This window comes from Oncorhynchus tshawytscha, linkage group LG06 (assembly GCF_018296145.1).
Source record: "Oncorhynchus tshawytscha isolate Ot180627B linkage group LG06, Otsh_v2.0, whole genome shotgun sequence".
Classification (NCBI taxonomy): domain Eukaryota; kingdom Metazoa; phylum Chordata; class Actinopteri; order Salmoniformes; family Salmonidae; genus Oncorhynchus; species Oncorhynchus tshawytscha.
The window spans coordinates 19751413-19768157 of record NC_056434.1 but is presented as its reverse complement, the minus strand read 5'-3'; the positions used below and the strand labels follow the sequence as shown (position 1 = coordinate 19768157).

The following is a 16745-nucleotide window of genomic DNA, read 5'->3' as shown; positions in this document are numbered from 1 at the left end:
TTGAGCAATTTCAATTCCAATACTGTAGTGCACTGAGAAATTATATATGATATGTTAATGATGAATGAATTACTTACGTATTACTGTGTTTAAAGGAGTTTATTGAAAAGTCTTACAGTGCTTATGGAAAATAAAACAATGAAAAGGTGAGCCAAATATATTTGAATAAATACACAATAAGGTTAATTCTGGGCATGATAACTGCCTGGATGAAAAGTAAGAGCCACTTAAAAGACAAATGCATACATATACCAATGTCATAATACTGCCTTATTCATGAGCAACTGTGAGTGGCTATATACACAGCACCATCTATTGGTCATTGTTCAAATATACTAGTCTAGCACACTATAGCAGGGTTTCCCAAACTCAGTCATGGTGCCCCCCCTCCCCTGGGTGCACGTTTTGGTTTTGCCAAAAGCTTGATGATGAGTTAGTTATTTCAATCAGCTGTGTCGTCCTAGGGCAAAAAAGTAAACGTGCACCCAGGGGGGACCTCAGGACCGAGTTTGGGAAACCCTGCTCTATAGCACTTCAAGTACAGGTGTATGATCTTAATTTGATCACTCTTTTGTTGCTGAGAATTTTCCTGCACCGCAGGAAATGCAGATGAACTTTGTGATTTACATAAATTCACTGAAAACCCACACTAACACACGGTTGTATTAACAGTATTGCACTTCATGTAGCCTACTTCAGACCAGATTATGGACTAAACATTATTTTGCTATGACAATATAAGTCAAATTAAGATCCTACACCTGTATAGCTCAATCCATTTAAAATAAAACTGCCCTGTTCCTACAATGCAGGAACCTCAATATTGACTCCATGAATGACTGACAAAGTGACGGAAAGGCTTTTTAAAGTTTCCCTTCATGGCAGAAGAGCACAAGTTATAAAAAGGATGTTTTGTATACAGACAGGGAGGGGAAAGCAGGGCGTCGTCACATATGGGAACAAATACAGAATGGGCGGTACAGGATAACACAGAGTGATGGTGGAAGTGGAGTGGGGTTGGGTGAAGGGGGTCACAGGAGTTGTAAGGGTCACAGGCTTTGACAGCACGGTAGTTTGTTTTTTTGCCCATCGGTGGTGGGGGGAACACTGATGTCCACTACATTGTTGCCTGGAGACTCGTCATGTGCTGATCTGTCAGCTATCTGCTTTTGTGATACGATTCGGTGGATTTCTGTAGGAAAAGGAAGAGACAGTTACTGAAAAGAAAATGTGCCAATAATACATCATTTGTAGACCAGCTAGTTTCCAGTATTGTGAGGTGTGTCGTGGATCCCTCTTCTTACCTGTGAGGATGTTCTTGAATGCCTCTTCCACATTAGTGGAATCCAAAGCTGATGTTTCAATAAATGATAGCGTATTCTTCTCTGAGGGAGAAAAAGAGAAAAGATTGAAATGAGACAAACATGGGTGAATATTTAACCATCTCTGTCCCCAGAGTTAGCTTGTTGCAGTGGTTGTTGTTTACCTGCAAAGGCACGAGCCTCGTCTGTGGGCACTGCCCTGAGGTGGCGCAGGTCACTCTTGTTGCCCACCAGCATGATAACGATGTTGTTATCAGCATGATCCCGGAGCTCCTTCAGCCAGCGCTCCACATTTTCATAGGTGAGATGCTTGGCGATGTCATACACTAGGAGAGCCCCCACTGCCCCCCGGTAGTACCTGATTGGGACAGAGCAAGCAGGTCAAAGGTTGTGCGATTCACAGAAGTATTTGTTCAGGATGGTTTCAACACTATCCAAATGTGTTGGTTCCGTAAAGGGCAGGTTACAGGAAGACGAGCACCCTCCTCCACTCACGCTGAAGTGATGGCTCTGTAACGCTCCTGTCCAGCTGTATCCCAGATCTGGGCCTTTATTGTCTTGCCATCCACCTGGATGCTGCGGGTGGCAAACTCCACACCGATGGTGCTTTTGCTCTCCAGGTTGAACTCATTCCGTGTGAAACGGGACAGCAGGTTACTCTTCCCCACACCAGAGTCTCCAATTAGCACCACTGGCAACAGAACACACAGACAACATTAGCACTGCAATGACAGGCTGCCATTGTATGTGCAGTTCAGTACAGTCAAAAATATGAGATCACATATAGTACAGTCAAAAATATGAGATCACATATAGTACAGTAAACCAATTATAGTTATACCAAGTGGATTACTTGCATGTCTTGACTTTTTTAAAGCTTTGGAAAGACAATATTTTCATTGATTGAATACTGCTGAAGACTGAGACAACAGGGTGGCAGGGTAGCCTAGTGGTTGGAACATTGGACTAGTAACTGGAAGGTTGCAAGTTCAAATCCCTGAGCTGACAAGGTACAAATCTGTCGTTCTGCCCCTGAACAGGCAGTTAACCCACTGTTCCTAGGCCGTCATTGAAAATAAGTATTTGTTCTTGACTGACTTGCCTAGTTAAATAAAGGTTTTTTTTTTAAATTAAAAACAGAAAAACACTCAGAAATAAAGTGGTTATGAGTACAAAGTGCTGCTCTGCCTCTTCAGAGGGGGAAAAGGATTTGAACTTTGTCCTTCTGGAGTCATGGTGCAGGAAGCTGAGAACCTGCTCCTGCTGGGAATCCTGAGTTGACACTTTTCAGAGGGCTTCCCTTCCTATCATCTCCTTCAGTCATTCTCCCTTGGAAATCCTCTTTGTTCTCACACTGCCCCTTTTTCACATTTTCTGTTATGTGTCATTTGGAATGTATTTTATAGACTGCTCTACACTAAACTAGATTGGGGTGAGGTGTGCTTCTGTGGGATTGATTTGAAACACAACATCTAACAGTAGCTCATCAGTAGGGTTATAAATTGGTATCTGTAAGATTTTGACAAATGTGTTTTCTTGTGCTATATTGAGTGGAATCGATTATGGAATGGTCAGAGCGTCAGACTATCAAGAGGGTGACCCACTGGGAACTTCCTTCCTGCTCATTATCCCATCCTTATCTGATACAATTAGGACAGTATTTTATGAGCATGTTCAGCTACTATTGATCATAAAGCAAGTCACATTATAATGTAAACAACTGTTTATGATTGAGTATGTATATTAGGCTAATTCTGTATGAGTATTAGGTCTACCTATGAATCATAGCAGGCTAATTGTAGGCTACAACTAATTAAAAATCATTTCAGATTTGACCCTTTGGTACACTTGTTTGAAGGATCCTCCTAGCTATATTAATTGTATAAAACCCGACATGTTGCTGGCTATAAACCAGGACCTTTGAGGATTATGGTATTGGTGTTATAAAGCAACCTAAGAAAACCTCTGTTGTTAGCTAAATTAGAGCTGGGCATTGCTCAACACAATGCGACAAACCCCTTAAACTCAGCATTATATTTAGCAAGTCACCAGATCAGATGGAGGCTATCAATTCCTAATCTAGCTGGACATTCTAAAGTGATCTGTTAGAATAAAATACATTGTGTACATTGTGGGAGCTTCACAAGGTAACTTCATAATTGACAGAATGAGACACAAATCATATATGTTGTAGCTACCACCAAGAGGCAGCTGGCTACAGCTAGATGGATAGTTATTTTACCTTTGAACAAGAAATCGTATTCATCATCTCTGTTGCCCATGTCTTAAAAATAGTCCAATTCCAATTTAATTGCGATATATTATTGGTCTAGCGTTTCTAAAGTTAGTTGCAGTGTTTTCTCTATAACCCAATGTGTGAGACAATGCGCTGTTTTTTCAGTCCCCAACTGACCGCAGGAAAACGGAATCTTCCTGACTCTGCAGAAGGGGAGGAGTTCACTGGCGCCCATGTAAACTGTATTTTATTAGGGATCCCCATTAGCAAATGCCTACTCTTCCTGGGGTCCAAACGCATCAAGACACTTACATTACACATATTATAAAACAGTACATTATATGACATCATTACACTACTACATATCAACAACACAAAATGCATGATACCACCATACAACAATACCACAATGTACGTGGGTAGAGTTCGTGTGCTAGCCGTGTGTGTGCCTCTTCAAAGTCCACGCTGGTCCATAAGGTGTATTTTTATCAGTTTTTTAAATCTGATTCTACTGCTTGCATCAGTTACCTGATGTGGAATATAGTTCCATGTAGTCATGGCTCTATGTAGTACAATGCACTTCCCATAGTCTGTTCTGAACTTGGGGATTTCGAAGAGACCTCTGGTGGCATTTTTTTATTTTTTATTTTATTTATCCGTTATTTTACCAGGTAAATTGACTGAGAACACGTTCTCATTTACAGCAAAGACTTTGAGAATAGTTACAGAGGAGAGGAGGGGGATGAAAGAGCCAATTGTAAACTGGGGATTATTAGGTGACCGTGATGGTTTGAGGGCCAGATTGGGAATTTATGCATGTTTTGTGGGGTATACATCGGTGTCCGAGCTGTGTGCTAGTAGTTTAAACAGACAGCTCGGTGCATTCAGGATGTCAACACTTCTTACATAAACACGTAAGGATTAAGTCATTCTCTCCTCCACTTTGAGCCAGGAGAGATTGACATGCATATAGTGGAGAGTTAATAAAGCTGCATACAAACATGGTCTCTTTTTTTGTTTTCTTGAGTAAGGCAGCTCCAAAATCCAGGTGTTTCAGCCTAGCCCAGTGCTTTATGTGGTGGTGGGGCAAGCCAGCAGAAAATAGGAGCATTGCGCCGCGATTGGCTCAGTGTTCTGTCACTCATGGGGACACTATGTCACAGGTCAAGTGTAAATCCTTAGTAAGAGTAGACATCAAACATTTAAGCCCTTCGGGTCCTGCCATAGAGTTACATTAGAAGAGCCCTTCGAAGAAGGCTCAAGGTCATTGGCCACAAATAAAATGGCGTCAAATCGCGTTATATGTACAGTAGCTTTGATTGGACTGATCATGTCAACGTCTTACTTTCAAAATCTTAGCTAGCATTCATCATCATGAATCAAGTCGACAATCTACTGGCAAATCCTTTTTAATGCTTGTCATATGAAGAGAAATAATGAAGAAAAATTATAGATAAAACGTATCGGTGCTCATCGGCTATTGGACTTTTACATTACACAACAAGTTGGAAACTGCAAATTCAACAATGAGTGGTTTGGAAGGAATCAGTGGCTAACTGCAAGCATTGCAAAGCAACCACTAGCCTGCTATTCAGAGGAGTGGCTGTGTGCTTCCAGAGAATGCTTTGATGACAAAATTTGCCGACAAAGGACCGCCGCACCACCTTCCTGTTTAAGTGAGCACAGCACAAGGTGAGTCCAAAAATGTCTTGTAACGTTATGCTGCTGCATAAATGATGTAATATACAAAGGAGATATGTACAGTGGGAAGAAAAAGTATGTGAAGCCTTTAGAATTACCTGGGTTTCTTCATAAATTGGTCATAAAATGTTATCTGATCTTCCTCTAAATCACAACACTAGACAAATATAGTCTATATGCTTAAACTAATAACACACAAACAATTATAATTGTTCATGTCTTTATTGAACACAGCGTGTAAACATTCACAGTGCAGATTGGCAAACGTATTTGAACCCTTGGATTTAATAACATGTTGACCCTCCTTTGGCAGCAATAACCTCAACCAAACTTTTTCTGTAGTTGCGGATCAGACTGCACAACAGTCAGGAGGAATTTTGGACCATTCCTCTTTACAAAACTGTTTCAGTTCAACAATATTCTTGGGCTGTCTGGTGTGAACCGCTCTCTTGAGGTCATGCCACTGCATCTCAATTGGGTTGAGGTCAGGACTGACTGGGCCACTCCAGAAGGTCAGGACTGACTGGGCCACTCCAGAAGGTCAGGACTCTGACTGGGCCACTCCAGAAGGTCAGGACTCTGACTGGGCCACTCCAGAAGGCATATTTTCTTCTGTTCAAGCCATTCTGTTGTTGATTTACTTCTGTCTTTTGGGTTGTTGTCCTGCTGCATCAACTAACTTCTGTTGAGCTTTAATTGGCAGACAGATAGCCTTACGTTCTCCTGCTAAATGTCTTGATAAACTTGGGAATTCATTTTTCTGTCGATGATAGCAAGCTGTCCAGGCCCTGAGGCAGCAAAGCAGACCCAAACCATGATGCTCCCTCCATCATAGTTTACAGTTGGAATGAGGTTTTGATGTTGGTGTGCTGTGCCTTTTTTTCTCCACACATAGTGTGTGTGGTGTGTTCCTTCCAAACAACACAACTTTTAGTTTCATCTGTCCACAGAATATTTTGCCAGTATCACTATGGAACATCCAGGTACTCTTTTGCCAACTTCAGATGTGCAGCAATGTTTTTTTTTGAAAGCAGTGGCTTCTTCCATGGTGTCCTCCCACACCATTCTTGTTAAGTGTTTTACGTATTGTAGACTCGTCAACAGAGATGTGAGCATGTTCCAGAGATTTCTGTACGTTTAGCTGACACTCTAGGATTGTTCTTAACCTCATTGAGCATTCTGCGCTTTGCTCTTGCAGTCATCTTTGCAAGACGGCCACTCTTAGGGAGAGAAGTAACAAGTGCTGAAATTTCTCCATTTATAGACAATTTGTCTTACCGTGGACTGATTTTTAGAGATACTTTTGTAACCCTTTCCAGCTTTATGCAAGGCAACAATTCTTAATCTTAGGTCTTCTGAGATCTCTTTTGTTCAAGGAGGCATGGTTCACATCAGGCAATGATTCTTGTGAATAGAAAACTCAAGTGTTTTTTATGAGGCAGGGCAGCTCTAACCAAAATCTCCAATCTCGTCTCATTGATTCGACTCCAGATTAGTTGACTCCTGACTCCAATTAGCTTTTGGAGAAGTCATTAGCATATGGGTACACATACTTTTTCCACCCTACACTGAATGTTTAAAGTATGTATTCAATATAGACATGAAAAATACAATAATTTGTGTGTTATTAGTTTAAGCACACTGTGTTTGTCTATTGTTGTGACTTTTATGTCAAATTTATGCAGAAATCCAGGTAATTCCAAAGGGTTCACATACTTGTTCTTGCCACTGTATACTGTAGCTAAGAAAGTAATGCTAAGTGTATGCTGTGTAGTAAGCTGTTAGTAGCACATGTGCCTCACCCTAATAATTTGGTCTATTTTCACCAACGCGGTATTGTAAACACATTGTTCGTGGCCGGTGTGTGCTTGTTTGCAGACTTTTTTGTACAGCTTTGACAATGCTACTGATAGTAGTGGTGGCACTTGGCTTGCATGTGCAAATTCAGCACACACAACATTCTATCATAGAATTGTGTTATCTGACGTGTCAAATTAAAAGACTATTTAACGCATCAAAGTGTGATTTGACGTATCTTTTTTGACACGCAAAGACCCAAACTATGTTCCAATGTGCCTCACCCTAATAATTTGGTCTATTTTCACCTCTTAATTTTGCCTACTGTTCTAACTTGGTGGTGCACATGTAGCCTTATAACCTGTTTTAGAGAAATGTAATCATTGAATATTGTAAGAGCTTTCATTGTCAAAATTCTGTCGCTGTACATTTCAAAAGTGCTGAACATATAGTTATATTGACTATGTCCGTCGTCACTCGCTCATTAATGTCTTAGTCGAAATTACGGATTGCCTCTTATCCGCTTGTCGTCCCCTTATGCCATATTTGTACATCTCAATTGTCAGTAGAAACCACATTTGTTTAAGCAAGTCAATCATACTAGTTATGTTTTTTTTAAGGCAGTAAATGAGGCTGAATGAACTATTTCACTGCCAGACAAGGCTCCGCTGATAGCCAGGTGGAGCAGTGGTAAGGTGTTGGGACAGCATTAGGTAGGCGCTAGCAGTTTGTGGGTACCGGTTATCACCGTTATAGTGCAATTAATGTATTGTTTAGTGTTGTGACTTTTCTTCCTTGCAGATGTACATGCTAAAATCACTACTGCATGCAGATGTGTATATATAGACTTGTTTTTCTATTGTATTATTGACTGTTTGTTTTACTCCATGTGTAACTCTGTGTTGTTGTATGTGTCAAACTGCTTTGCTTTATCTTGGCCAGGTCGCAATTGTAAATGAGAACTTGTTCTCAACTTGCCTACCTGGTAAAATAAAGGTGAAATTAAAAATTAAAAAAGATCATTAATGTTAGCTCTCTGTGTACATTTAAGGGCCAGCAGTGCTGCTCTGTTCTGAGCCAATTGTAATTTTCCTAGACCCTCTTTGTGGCACCTGGCCACTAGACTGAACAGTAATCCAGGTGCGACAAAACTAGGGCCTGTAGGAGCTGCCTTGTTGATAGTGTTGAGAGTAGTGCTTTATTATGGACAGACTTTTGCCCATTTTAGCTACTGTTGAATCAACATGCTTTGACCATGACAGTTTACAATCCAGGGTTACTCCAAGCAGATTAGTCTACTCAATTTGCTCAATTTCCACAGTATTCATTACAAGTTTTAGTTGAGGTTTAGGGTTTAGTGAATGATTTGTCCCATATACAATGCTTTTAGTTTTTGTAATATTTAGGACTAACTTATTCCTTGCCACCCTTTCTGAAACTAACTGCAGCTCTTTGTTAAGTGTTGCAGTAATTTCAGTCTCTGTAGTAGCTGACATGTATAGTGTTGAGTCATCCGCATACATAGACACACTGGCTTTAATCAAAACCAGTGGCATGTTGTTAGTAAATATTTTTTAAAGTATGAGGCCTAGACAGCTGCCCTAGGGAATTTCTGATTCTACCTGGATTATGTTGGAGGCTTCCAATAAAGAACACCCTCTGTGTTCTTTTAGACAGGTAACTCTTTATCCACAATATAGTAGTCGCACTGAAGTCTAACAAAACAGAAGTAGGCCCACAAATAGAACAATGAGATTGAGACAGAGGTTTACTTACACAAATATTTGGTAGGCCTACATTGCTAGGCTATATCAGTGACGCATATGTACAGCAGGTGGTTAAAAAAAAGTGAGTTATTTTTTTAATCCGATGTCTATGCTATTAGGCTACTCTTTTTTAATCTTGGTAAACTGCAGTTTACTGGATGTGCTTGCCACAAACAGATTCAGGCTTGCATTAATTAAGATAAAATATATTCTTGCAATGTCTTAGCTACATATCCTGAATGTGCAAGTATGTGTCCTAAAACCGTTTGACATTCATTGACGTACCAGTACGCTAGCTAAACTCATGCGCAGAAACACGTCATCGGGTCTATCGCACCAAACTGCGCATGTGCATCCCGTAAAAGCAAATGCACTCCTATGTAAAGTTGTTTTTTGACGAAAATGTGAAAAACCTGTCAGTTTACCACTTTTCCAAGGTTAGAGTAGTAACATGTTCAACTACTTAAGACATTGGCTCTAATCTAGGTTATACCTTTTAGATGTCGAGCAAATGAACAGCAACAAAAAATGTTATTTCACTTCTCAAACTCCAAACCTCGGCCTGGTCTGTTTCAAACGCGTTCTCGGAAGTCTCGTGATGTTGTCTCTGGGTTTAGAAACTCAATTTCCTTGCCATGATAAAAAAAACAGTGTAAACAAAATTGAAACTGTGAAACATTTTGCCATGTTTCGAACAGGTAACGGATTTATATATATTCAATAAAAATATATATATAATTGTACTTTGATTCTGAGCGGTCGTCGGTCGCCAGAGCCAAATTCCCAGCATGCTTCACTCTCCTTGGCAACCCAGCGAATAAATTGAAACGGTGTATTCATCCGCCATTTCACCAACGTTAGCTTGTTGATTAGCAGCCCGTCGCTCCAAAAATACATTAAAACAGTTATTTATTCAATACTGCTAAAGTGAAGGAACACTGTCAAATTTCGACAATATTTTATCAGCGTTGTTGAGGTATTCTATTGACCAAAAATTAATTCCGCAACGAAACAGGATTAGCTAACTGCGCAAGAAGATGTCGACCGAGGCCGCTGCTCCGGAGAAACCAGGCCAGGGGTAACGTTTTGATTTATTTCATGAATTCTTTTTTTTTGGCTGGCAGCTAGCTACCTAGTAACCTTTCTTTACATTTTCCACTCGCCAAGTTCTCGTATATTTTTAGTCTATTGTTTTGAGAAGTTACCAGCTAAATTGATACCTACCTAGCTGATCACTAAAATAGCTAAACAATGGATTCTTCTTGCTATGCTAGCCACAATGTGAACTACGTGCGTGCACCAGTGCAACCACACCGCATGAGATTAGCAAATTAGCTAGTCTGCTAACGTTACCTAACCTTTCCTCTCCCTCCATTTTTTTGTTTAGTACGCCATCACTTGCTATTTTGGTAAACTAAGCTCGTGTACTGGCCAACTATTCACAAAATACGGAATAACGCTAGTTAGCTGCCTTTATGATATATCGCTTGTCTGAAAATGGGAGAAAGGGAAGTTAACGTTAGCTAATACAAGTTGGCTTGTAAATATGGGAGTCTTAGTCTTAGCCAAACTCTTGATTTGTGTAGCTTCGTCCGGTAACTAAGCATTTGTATTAGTTAACATTTAGCTATATTAAACGATCTGTAAACAAAGTAAAAGTTAGAATCGTTACCATACATGCCTAAAGTTAGTTGCAGAACGAAGCTAGAAGTATTTGTTTTGTTAGTGGACGTTAACCTTTTTTCATCATCAGACCGGCGTATTATCGTTACTCTATTAATCACTTCCCGTTCTTTTTTCCCTAAGGGAAATTAACGGCAAGGCCAAGCATGAACCCAGTGTCAGGAAGGAAAGGCCCCAGAAGCGTGGAGGTGGTCGCTTTGAACCCTATGGAAACCCATCAAAGAGATACCGTGTGTTTGTCAGCAACATTCCATATGATGTGAAATGGCAGGCACTCAAAGACTTAATGAAAGAAAAAGGTATGGTGTTAAGTTAAGTTAGATCCGTTATAGATATCGAGTCCATCAAGGCTAATAAAACCTCCCATAACAGGTCATTTGCGTTGAACCACTTCACCTTGTTCACTGGAAGGCATCTGGCAAATCTGTAAAGGGCCTAGGTTGCAATTCATAGCGATGAGGTTCTTGGTATACAGACTGAGTGGCCTTTCCATGGATTGGCCTGTGTCCTAAGTCTTGGATGGTTTAGATTTCAGAATAGTTCTCTCTGTGATTTCTGCCTTTGGCTAGTCATTTTTTATAGTGCTGTGAATAGCATTATGAATTTGTACTTCATTTTGGAGTGCCTGATCACTGCAGCTACACTTGCTTGAACAATGGGACTATACAACCTAAAGGGAGGTCTTCAAATTAAGTACATGGCTTAGTGTATGGGCCATCAATTGCACCGTTGTGTTGGGTCTTGTGGTTTGTGTGTGTAGTATATAGCTGAAAAGGGAAAACGGTCCGCATTGCCTTGAGACATACTGAATTTCTCTCAGGTGCCCATACTACAATTATTAAAGCTGGTGTTATGTTCTTTGCGTTATCATTTTCTTGGAAATTATGTCAAAATAAATGTTTAATTGGTTCTATTTAATGTTAATTTGCAGCATGGGCAAGTTGTCCTCGACTTCTTTTTGTCTTCAAATTGAGTCCTGCAACAAAAGAAACGGTGTACTGTTTATTGAAGTTTAAATGGTGGTTTACATGGCTTTGGCAAAGCTATAATATAAGTTAGCACTAATGTAATAAATAGCACCTGCTTTTAATCATGATAAAGCATGGGTGTTCTGAGAGGTTACCAATGCCTTTCAGAAACAGTTTTTAGTGTTTGGATATAATAATTGAATGTGGCGTTAAATTGCATTCTCTTTTTTAGGTTTGTCGTTTCCGCAGATCTCCATGTTGTACCAATTACAGATGTGTGCTTGGGATTTCTTGGGGTACAGGTCTACAAAATGAAGCAGCTTCTCACGGCTGTCCTTGTTTCAGCTGAGGATTGGTTCCTGTCCATTTATGGCGCACTCATTTGCTGGAATTAGCCATGGTTGTCCCTCTGTTAGTTAAAAACACATTTGGACACTGTTGTGCCTCTCCAAGTCCAATGTCTGTACAGCTTTCCAAAAATGTCAATGTTCTTCAGACATTGGCGTTAGTTGAGTTGGTACAATTTAGTTTTTAGTGTAGTTTGTTCAAAGGTGCGTCCGAACAGTTGTATCAGTCAGTGGTTCCAAATACATTTAACAAGGAACATGTATTTTGGAAGGGTGGACTCATGGTTTCAAATGACTCTGCAAACGTAACTGGCATTCTGTCAACTTTATCCTCACTTCGAAAATGGTTCCTCTATGATAACTCATCCGATTTAGATGTTGTTAGCTATTTGACGATTGTTCTCTTCAATCTATTGCGCTTGGTGTTTGGGGACTCTACAAGGACAGGCTAAGAAGGCATTTTAAGATCAAGTAAGAGCTTGTCTTTTGTAGACCTGTACCAGAATTGAGGTGCTGGGGGGAGGCTCTGGAGTAGCAGGCCGAGCTCACGGTCACCAACCGCTTGTCTGCTCTAAACCCCCATTGTTTTCTCGGCTTCTCTCCCCTGGTGTGTGTCGTCTGGAATCTGATTTGTAGTGGGTGAGGTAACGTACGTGGAACACTTAATGGACGGAGAAGGCAAATCGAGGGTAAGTGCAATAGACGAACCTGTGTTTGTCAGCTTGAGTTATCTTTTCTTTCATTGTGGGGGATGTTCAGACCTGGATGAGTTTTGATGAACGTGTCAAGTGGGTGACACTGGACAGAAAACATGGTGCAGTCTGTGGCACTGAAAGAGGTCATCTTGGTGTCTGATTGGGAATTCGGGTTTCTGTAGCCAATCCCATGTGATTGCAGTAGCTGGGAAAGTCCCCTTTTGCTGTGGATTTGTTCATCTGGGGCTTAATCTAAAATGGGGCCCAGCCCCCCAAGAGGTTGTAACATGGCTGTTACATGTAATCGATTTGAGCCCATGTAATTGTTTTTGTGGAACAGATATTTCCTTCAAAGGAGTGCATTTTGTCTGGGACTTCTGCTTTGTGTACAATGTTAAGGGTTTAGATTCACCAGACAACCTCTGTATTTGCTATATTGTCTGGTGACCAGCTTTTAAGCGGTCTAATAATTTTGGAAGAGTAGCTGACTGTTCAAGGCTATGGCCATACAAGTGAGTAGAATGTGTTTTGCCCTTTCATAAGAGTAATTCAGCCCCCTGAATACCATTGTTCTCTACAGTGCCACAACTGATTACTAACTTGAATGTTGTTTTTCTACTTCAATGATGCTGCTGTGTGGTCTTCAATCAACCAAGGGTTGCGCGTAAGTATTTTTGTCATTCTGTCTTGATTCTAATAGGTGTCTGAAGGTTATTCTAAGTTCCTGGTGGTCATCACAATGTTTGTGTGAACAGGGTTGTTGAGTTCAGGACTGAGGAACTGATGAAGAAGGCTGTGGAGAAGGTCAACAAGCACAACCTGAATGGGCGTCCCCTGAAGGTCAAAGAGGTGAGCAGTCTGTTTTTAAGATGCTACTGGCACTTGTTACCACCAGAAGAACAAAAATCTACCACTAAGCCTTTTTTCTCTGTTTAGTGATGTTGTCCATGTCTCTCTTCCCCAGGACCCAGATGGTGTGATTGCCCAGAGGGACGCCCACAGGTCCCAGGGTGGTGGTGGACCCCCTGGTGGCCATGGTGGAATGAACATGGGCATGGATCGCATGAATATGGAGCGAATGAACATGGACCGCATGGGCCCAGGACCGGGCGCGCCACCCATGGTCAACATCCCCCCCAGCCTCATGAACAACTCCAACATCCCCAATGAGATCATCCACGGGCTGCAGGCTGGCAAGATTGGAAGCACTGTCTTTGTAGCTAATGTAAGTTGATTGTAGTCCAGTATGCCCAATAAACATCGTTTTTGGTATCATTTTAAATTATGATATTGCAAGTATTTTAACCAAGTTAACACTGTTTTGTGTCCAGCTGGACTACAAGGTTGGCTGGAAGAAGCTGAAGGAGGTGTTTGGTATGGCAGGTGTGGTGGTGCGCACTGACATCCTGGAGGACAAAGATGGGAATAGCAGGGGCATGGGCACCGTCACCTTTGACATGCCTATTGAAGCTGTCCAAGCCGTCAGTATGTTCAACGGTCAACTGCTTTTCAACCGGGTCATGCATGTCAAGCTGGTGAGCAACATATTAGTGTGTGCACACCAATATTAACAAATGTTATATTCCTTGTACACATTTTTGAATGTATTTTAACTGATACTTGTTGGATATTTCAGGATGAGAAGTCCTTGCCAAAAGGAGACTTTGCACCACCTGAGAGACCCCCAGCACTACCCCGTATGTACAATGCCCCCCCCCCGCAAATGTAAAGAGAAGTCTGTCCAACACATTTTGATGTTCAAGGCTAGCTTCCACAAAATCTTCAATGGGGTCTGTTGTGTTTCTTTCTCTCAATCGTCCATTTCTTTTCCCTCAGGTGGCCTTAGTGGCATCGGGCTGGGACTTGGGCCTGGTGGCCAACCCATTGACGCCACCGCACTGAACAGAGGAGGTGGAGGAATGGGCAACATGGGACCTGGGGGTATGGAGCTGTCTTTGTGATCCTCTGCAGTGGACTTTTCATTTGGCTTGGTTCAGTCACTCACTGTTTGTTTGGTTTGTAGGCATGGATGGCATGGGCTTTGGTGGTGGCATGGGTAGAATGGGAGGTATGTACTTTTTGTACTGCGTCCATTGAATGGGTATAGTTTAACATATTTTGCATCGTGTTTTTCCTGCCCTTTTTTCTCTAATACACTATTGTAGATTTAACTTTCTCGCCATCATTTTCTCCCAGGCATGGATAACTTTGGTGGAATGAACAACATGGAGCGTTTTGGACCATCTGGAATGGGCAGGATGAATGGTAAGGAAATTAAATTCACACAATACAGATTCACGTGTTAGTGAAACATTAGTTTGTCTTCTAATAGTTTAATCTCTTGCGTTGTCAGAGATGGACCGTGGGCTTGGTGGTTCTTTTGACCGGGAGTTTGGTCGAAATGATATGGGCATGTCTCGCAATAATTTTGGAGAATCCTTTGAAAGAGGAATGGGTTAGTACTTTTAGGATTTGCGCAATTCTTCCTAACACGTCCGACGCTGATTTCTCACAGGACCTGAAATGTCTCACCAGTTGTTTTTCCATGACTTACAGGTAGCTCACTGGGCATGGACCGCATGAGCTCTGGCATGGATCGCTTGGGTGGTGGAATGGACCGTCTGGGTGGAATGGAGCGCATGGGGATGGAGAGGATGGACCGCGTGTCTGATCTGGACAGGCTAGGGGGGTCTGGCTTTGACAGGATGGGCTCTGGGCTGGACCGGCTGGGGCCCAGTATGGACAGGCTTGGTTCTGGGCTGGACCGTATGAGCTCCAGTGTGGACCGCCTGGGCCCAGCTGGGTTTGACCGCCTAGGCCCGTCCAGTTTGGAACGTATGCCTGCTGGCCTGGACTTCGCCTCTCCCATGGGCATGGCGGACCGCATGGAGAGGATGGGAACCAACTTTGACCGCATGGGGTCAGCCGGTATCGACCGCTTCCCGGCCACCGGGCTTGACCGCATGGGCTCCACCATGGACCGCATGGGCGCTGTCGGTGTTGGCGGCCAGTTTGACCGGCCAGCTGAGATGGAGCGTGGGGGCTTTGGAGGAAATGGCTTTGGGGGGGCCGGAGGTCCTGGAGCCAACGCCAGGAAGGGCTGCCAGATCTTTGTCAGAAATGTAAGCTTTTATATAAATAATGGTCAACTGTCCCCAAATGTGTGGTTGGCGTGTATTCAGAATATTGATTTTATTTAGACTCATCTGGAAGGTTGTATTCAACACAGAGCATTGTAAACTTATTGATTTGACTCTCTTTGTAGCTGCCCTTTGACTTCACCTGGAAAATGCTGAAGGATAACTTCAATACATGCGGTAAGAACATAATCCACTCATTTCATTAATGTGGGGACTTCCCACAAAATTAGCAAAAATGTCATTTGACAGAATTGAGAGGCATGCGAATGGAATGTTTAAGTTCATTAGGTAATGACACCATGGAAGTCTTTCTGACCCAAAATTCAATTGGCACTTCAGCCAAAATATTTTGGCTAACAGCTTTAATGTGCTTTCTACTGTAGGTATTGTCCAATATGCTGACATCAAGATGGAGAATGGCAAGTCCAAGGGCTGTGGCGTGGTTCGCTTTGACAACCCGGAGACTGCAGAGAGAGCCTGTCGCACCATGAATGGCTACAGGCTGAATGGAAGAGAGATCGATGTCAGAATCGACAGAAATGCGTAATCGTCCGGTGTCATTATGGCCCTGATATTTGCAGCCCTGTATCGACCTTTCCACATTTCTTGTTTTTTAGGCAATTGTAACTGCGCAAGTGTATTTTTAGTTAGTTCTTGTCCCTGCATAATTTGTGACCAAATTTAAATTTCTTTATATTTTACCTGTAATGCTTCACTTCATTGCCTTTGATCTATAAGGTGTTTTGATAATAAATATCACCATTGGAATTTTGTTTTCTGTCTTCCTTGCCATTGACATGTACAGTCGTGGCCAAAAGTTGAGAATGACACATTAATTTCCACAAAGTTTGCTGCTTTAGTGTCTTTGGATATTTTTGTCAGATGTTACTATGGAATACTGGAGTATAATAACAAGCATTTCATAAGTGTCAAAGGCTTTTATTGACAATTACATGAAGTTGATGCAAAGAGTCAATATTTGCAGTGTTGATCCTTTTTCAAGACCTCTGCAATACACCCTGGCATGCTGTCAATTAACTTCTGGGCCACATCCTGACTGATGGCAGCCCATTCTTGCGTAATCATGCTT

General features: G+C 41.8%; 2 protein-coding genes across 4 annotated transcripts; one reads left to right on the top strand and one right to left on the bottom strand.

Annotated features, from left to right (window-relative positions):
* Window positions 1-84: 84 nt before the first annotated feature.
* On the bottom strand, window positions 85-3744 carry LOC112252220 (ras-related protein Rab-11B). Its single transcript, XM_024423263.2, has 5 exons — window positions 3565-3744; window positions 1818-2013; window positions 1487-1680; window positions 1305-1385; window positions 85-1192 (listed from the first exon to the last, which is right to left on the bottom strand). Exons 1-5 carry the CDS (start codon window positions 3602-3604, stop codon window positions 1050-1052), a joined length of 654 nt encoding a protein of 217 aa, XP_024279031.1. The 5' UTR covers window positions 3605-3744; the 3' UTR covers window positions 85-1049.
* Window positions 3745-9631: 5887 nt separating this feature from the next.
* Window positions 9632-16423, top strand: LOC112252219 (heterogeneous nuclear ribonucleoprotein M). 3 transcript variants are annotated; one of them, XM_024423259.2, is made up of 15 exons: window positions 9632-9900; window positions 10629-10804; window positions 12457-12509; window positions 13172-13179; window positions 13271-13364; window positions 13480-13740; window positions 13847-14050; window positions 14152-14212; window positions 14352-14456; window positions 14539-14583; window positions 14712-14780; window positions 14869-14970; window positions 15072-15637; window positions 15781-15832; window positions 16039-16423. In XM_024423259.2, exons 1-15 carry the CDS (start codon window positions 9860-9862, stop codon window positions 16200-16202), a joined length of 2001 nt encoding a protein of 666 aa, XP_024279027.1. In that variant the 5' UTR covers window positions 9632-9859; the 3' UTR covers window positions 16203-16423. The 3 variants fall into 3 exon arrangements, with proteins under 3 accessions (XP_024279027.1, XP_024279028.1, XP_024279030.1); XM_024423260.2 differs by lacking the exon at window positions 14539-14583; XM_024423262.2 differs by lacking the exons at window positions 9632-9900; window positions 12457-12509 and having other exon boundaries at window positions 10670-10804.
* The last annotated feature ends 322 nt before the right edge of the window (window positions 16424-16745 follow it).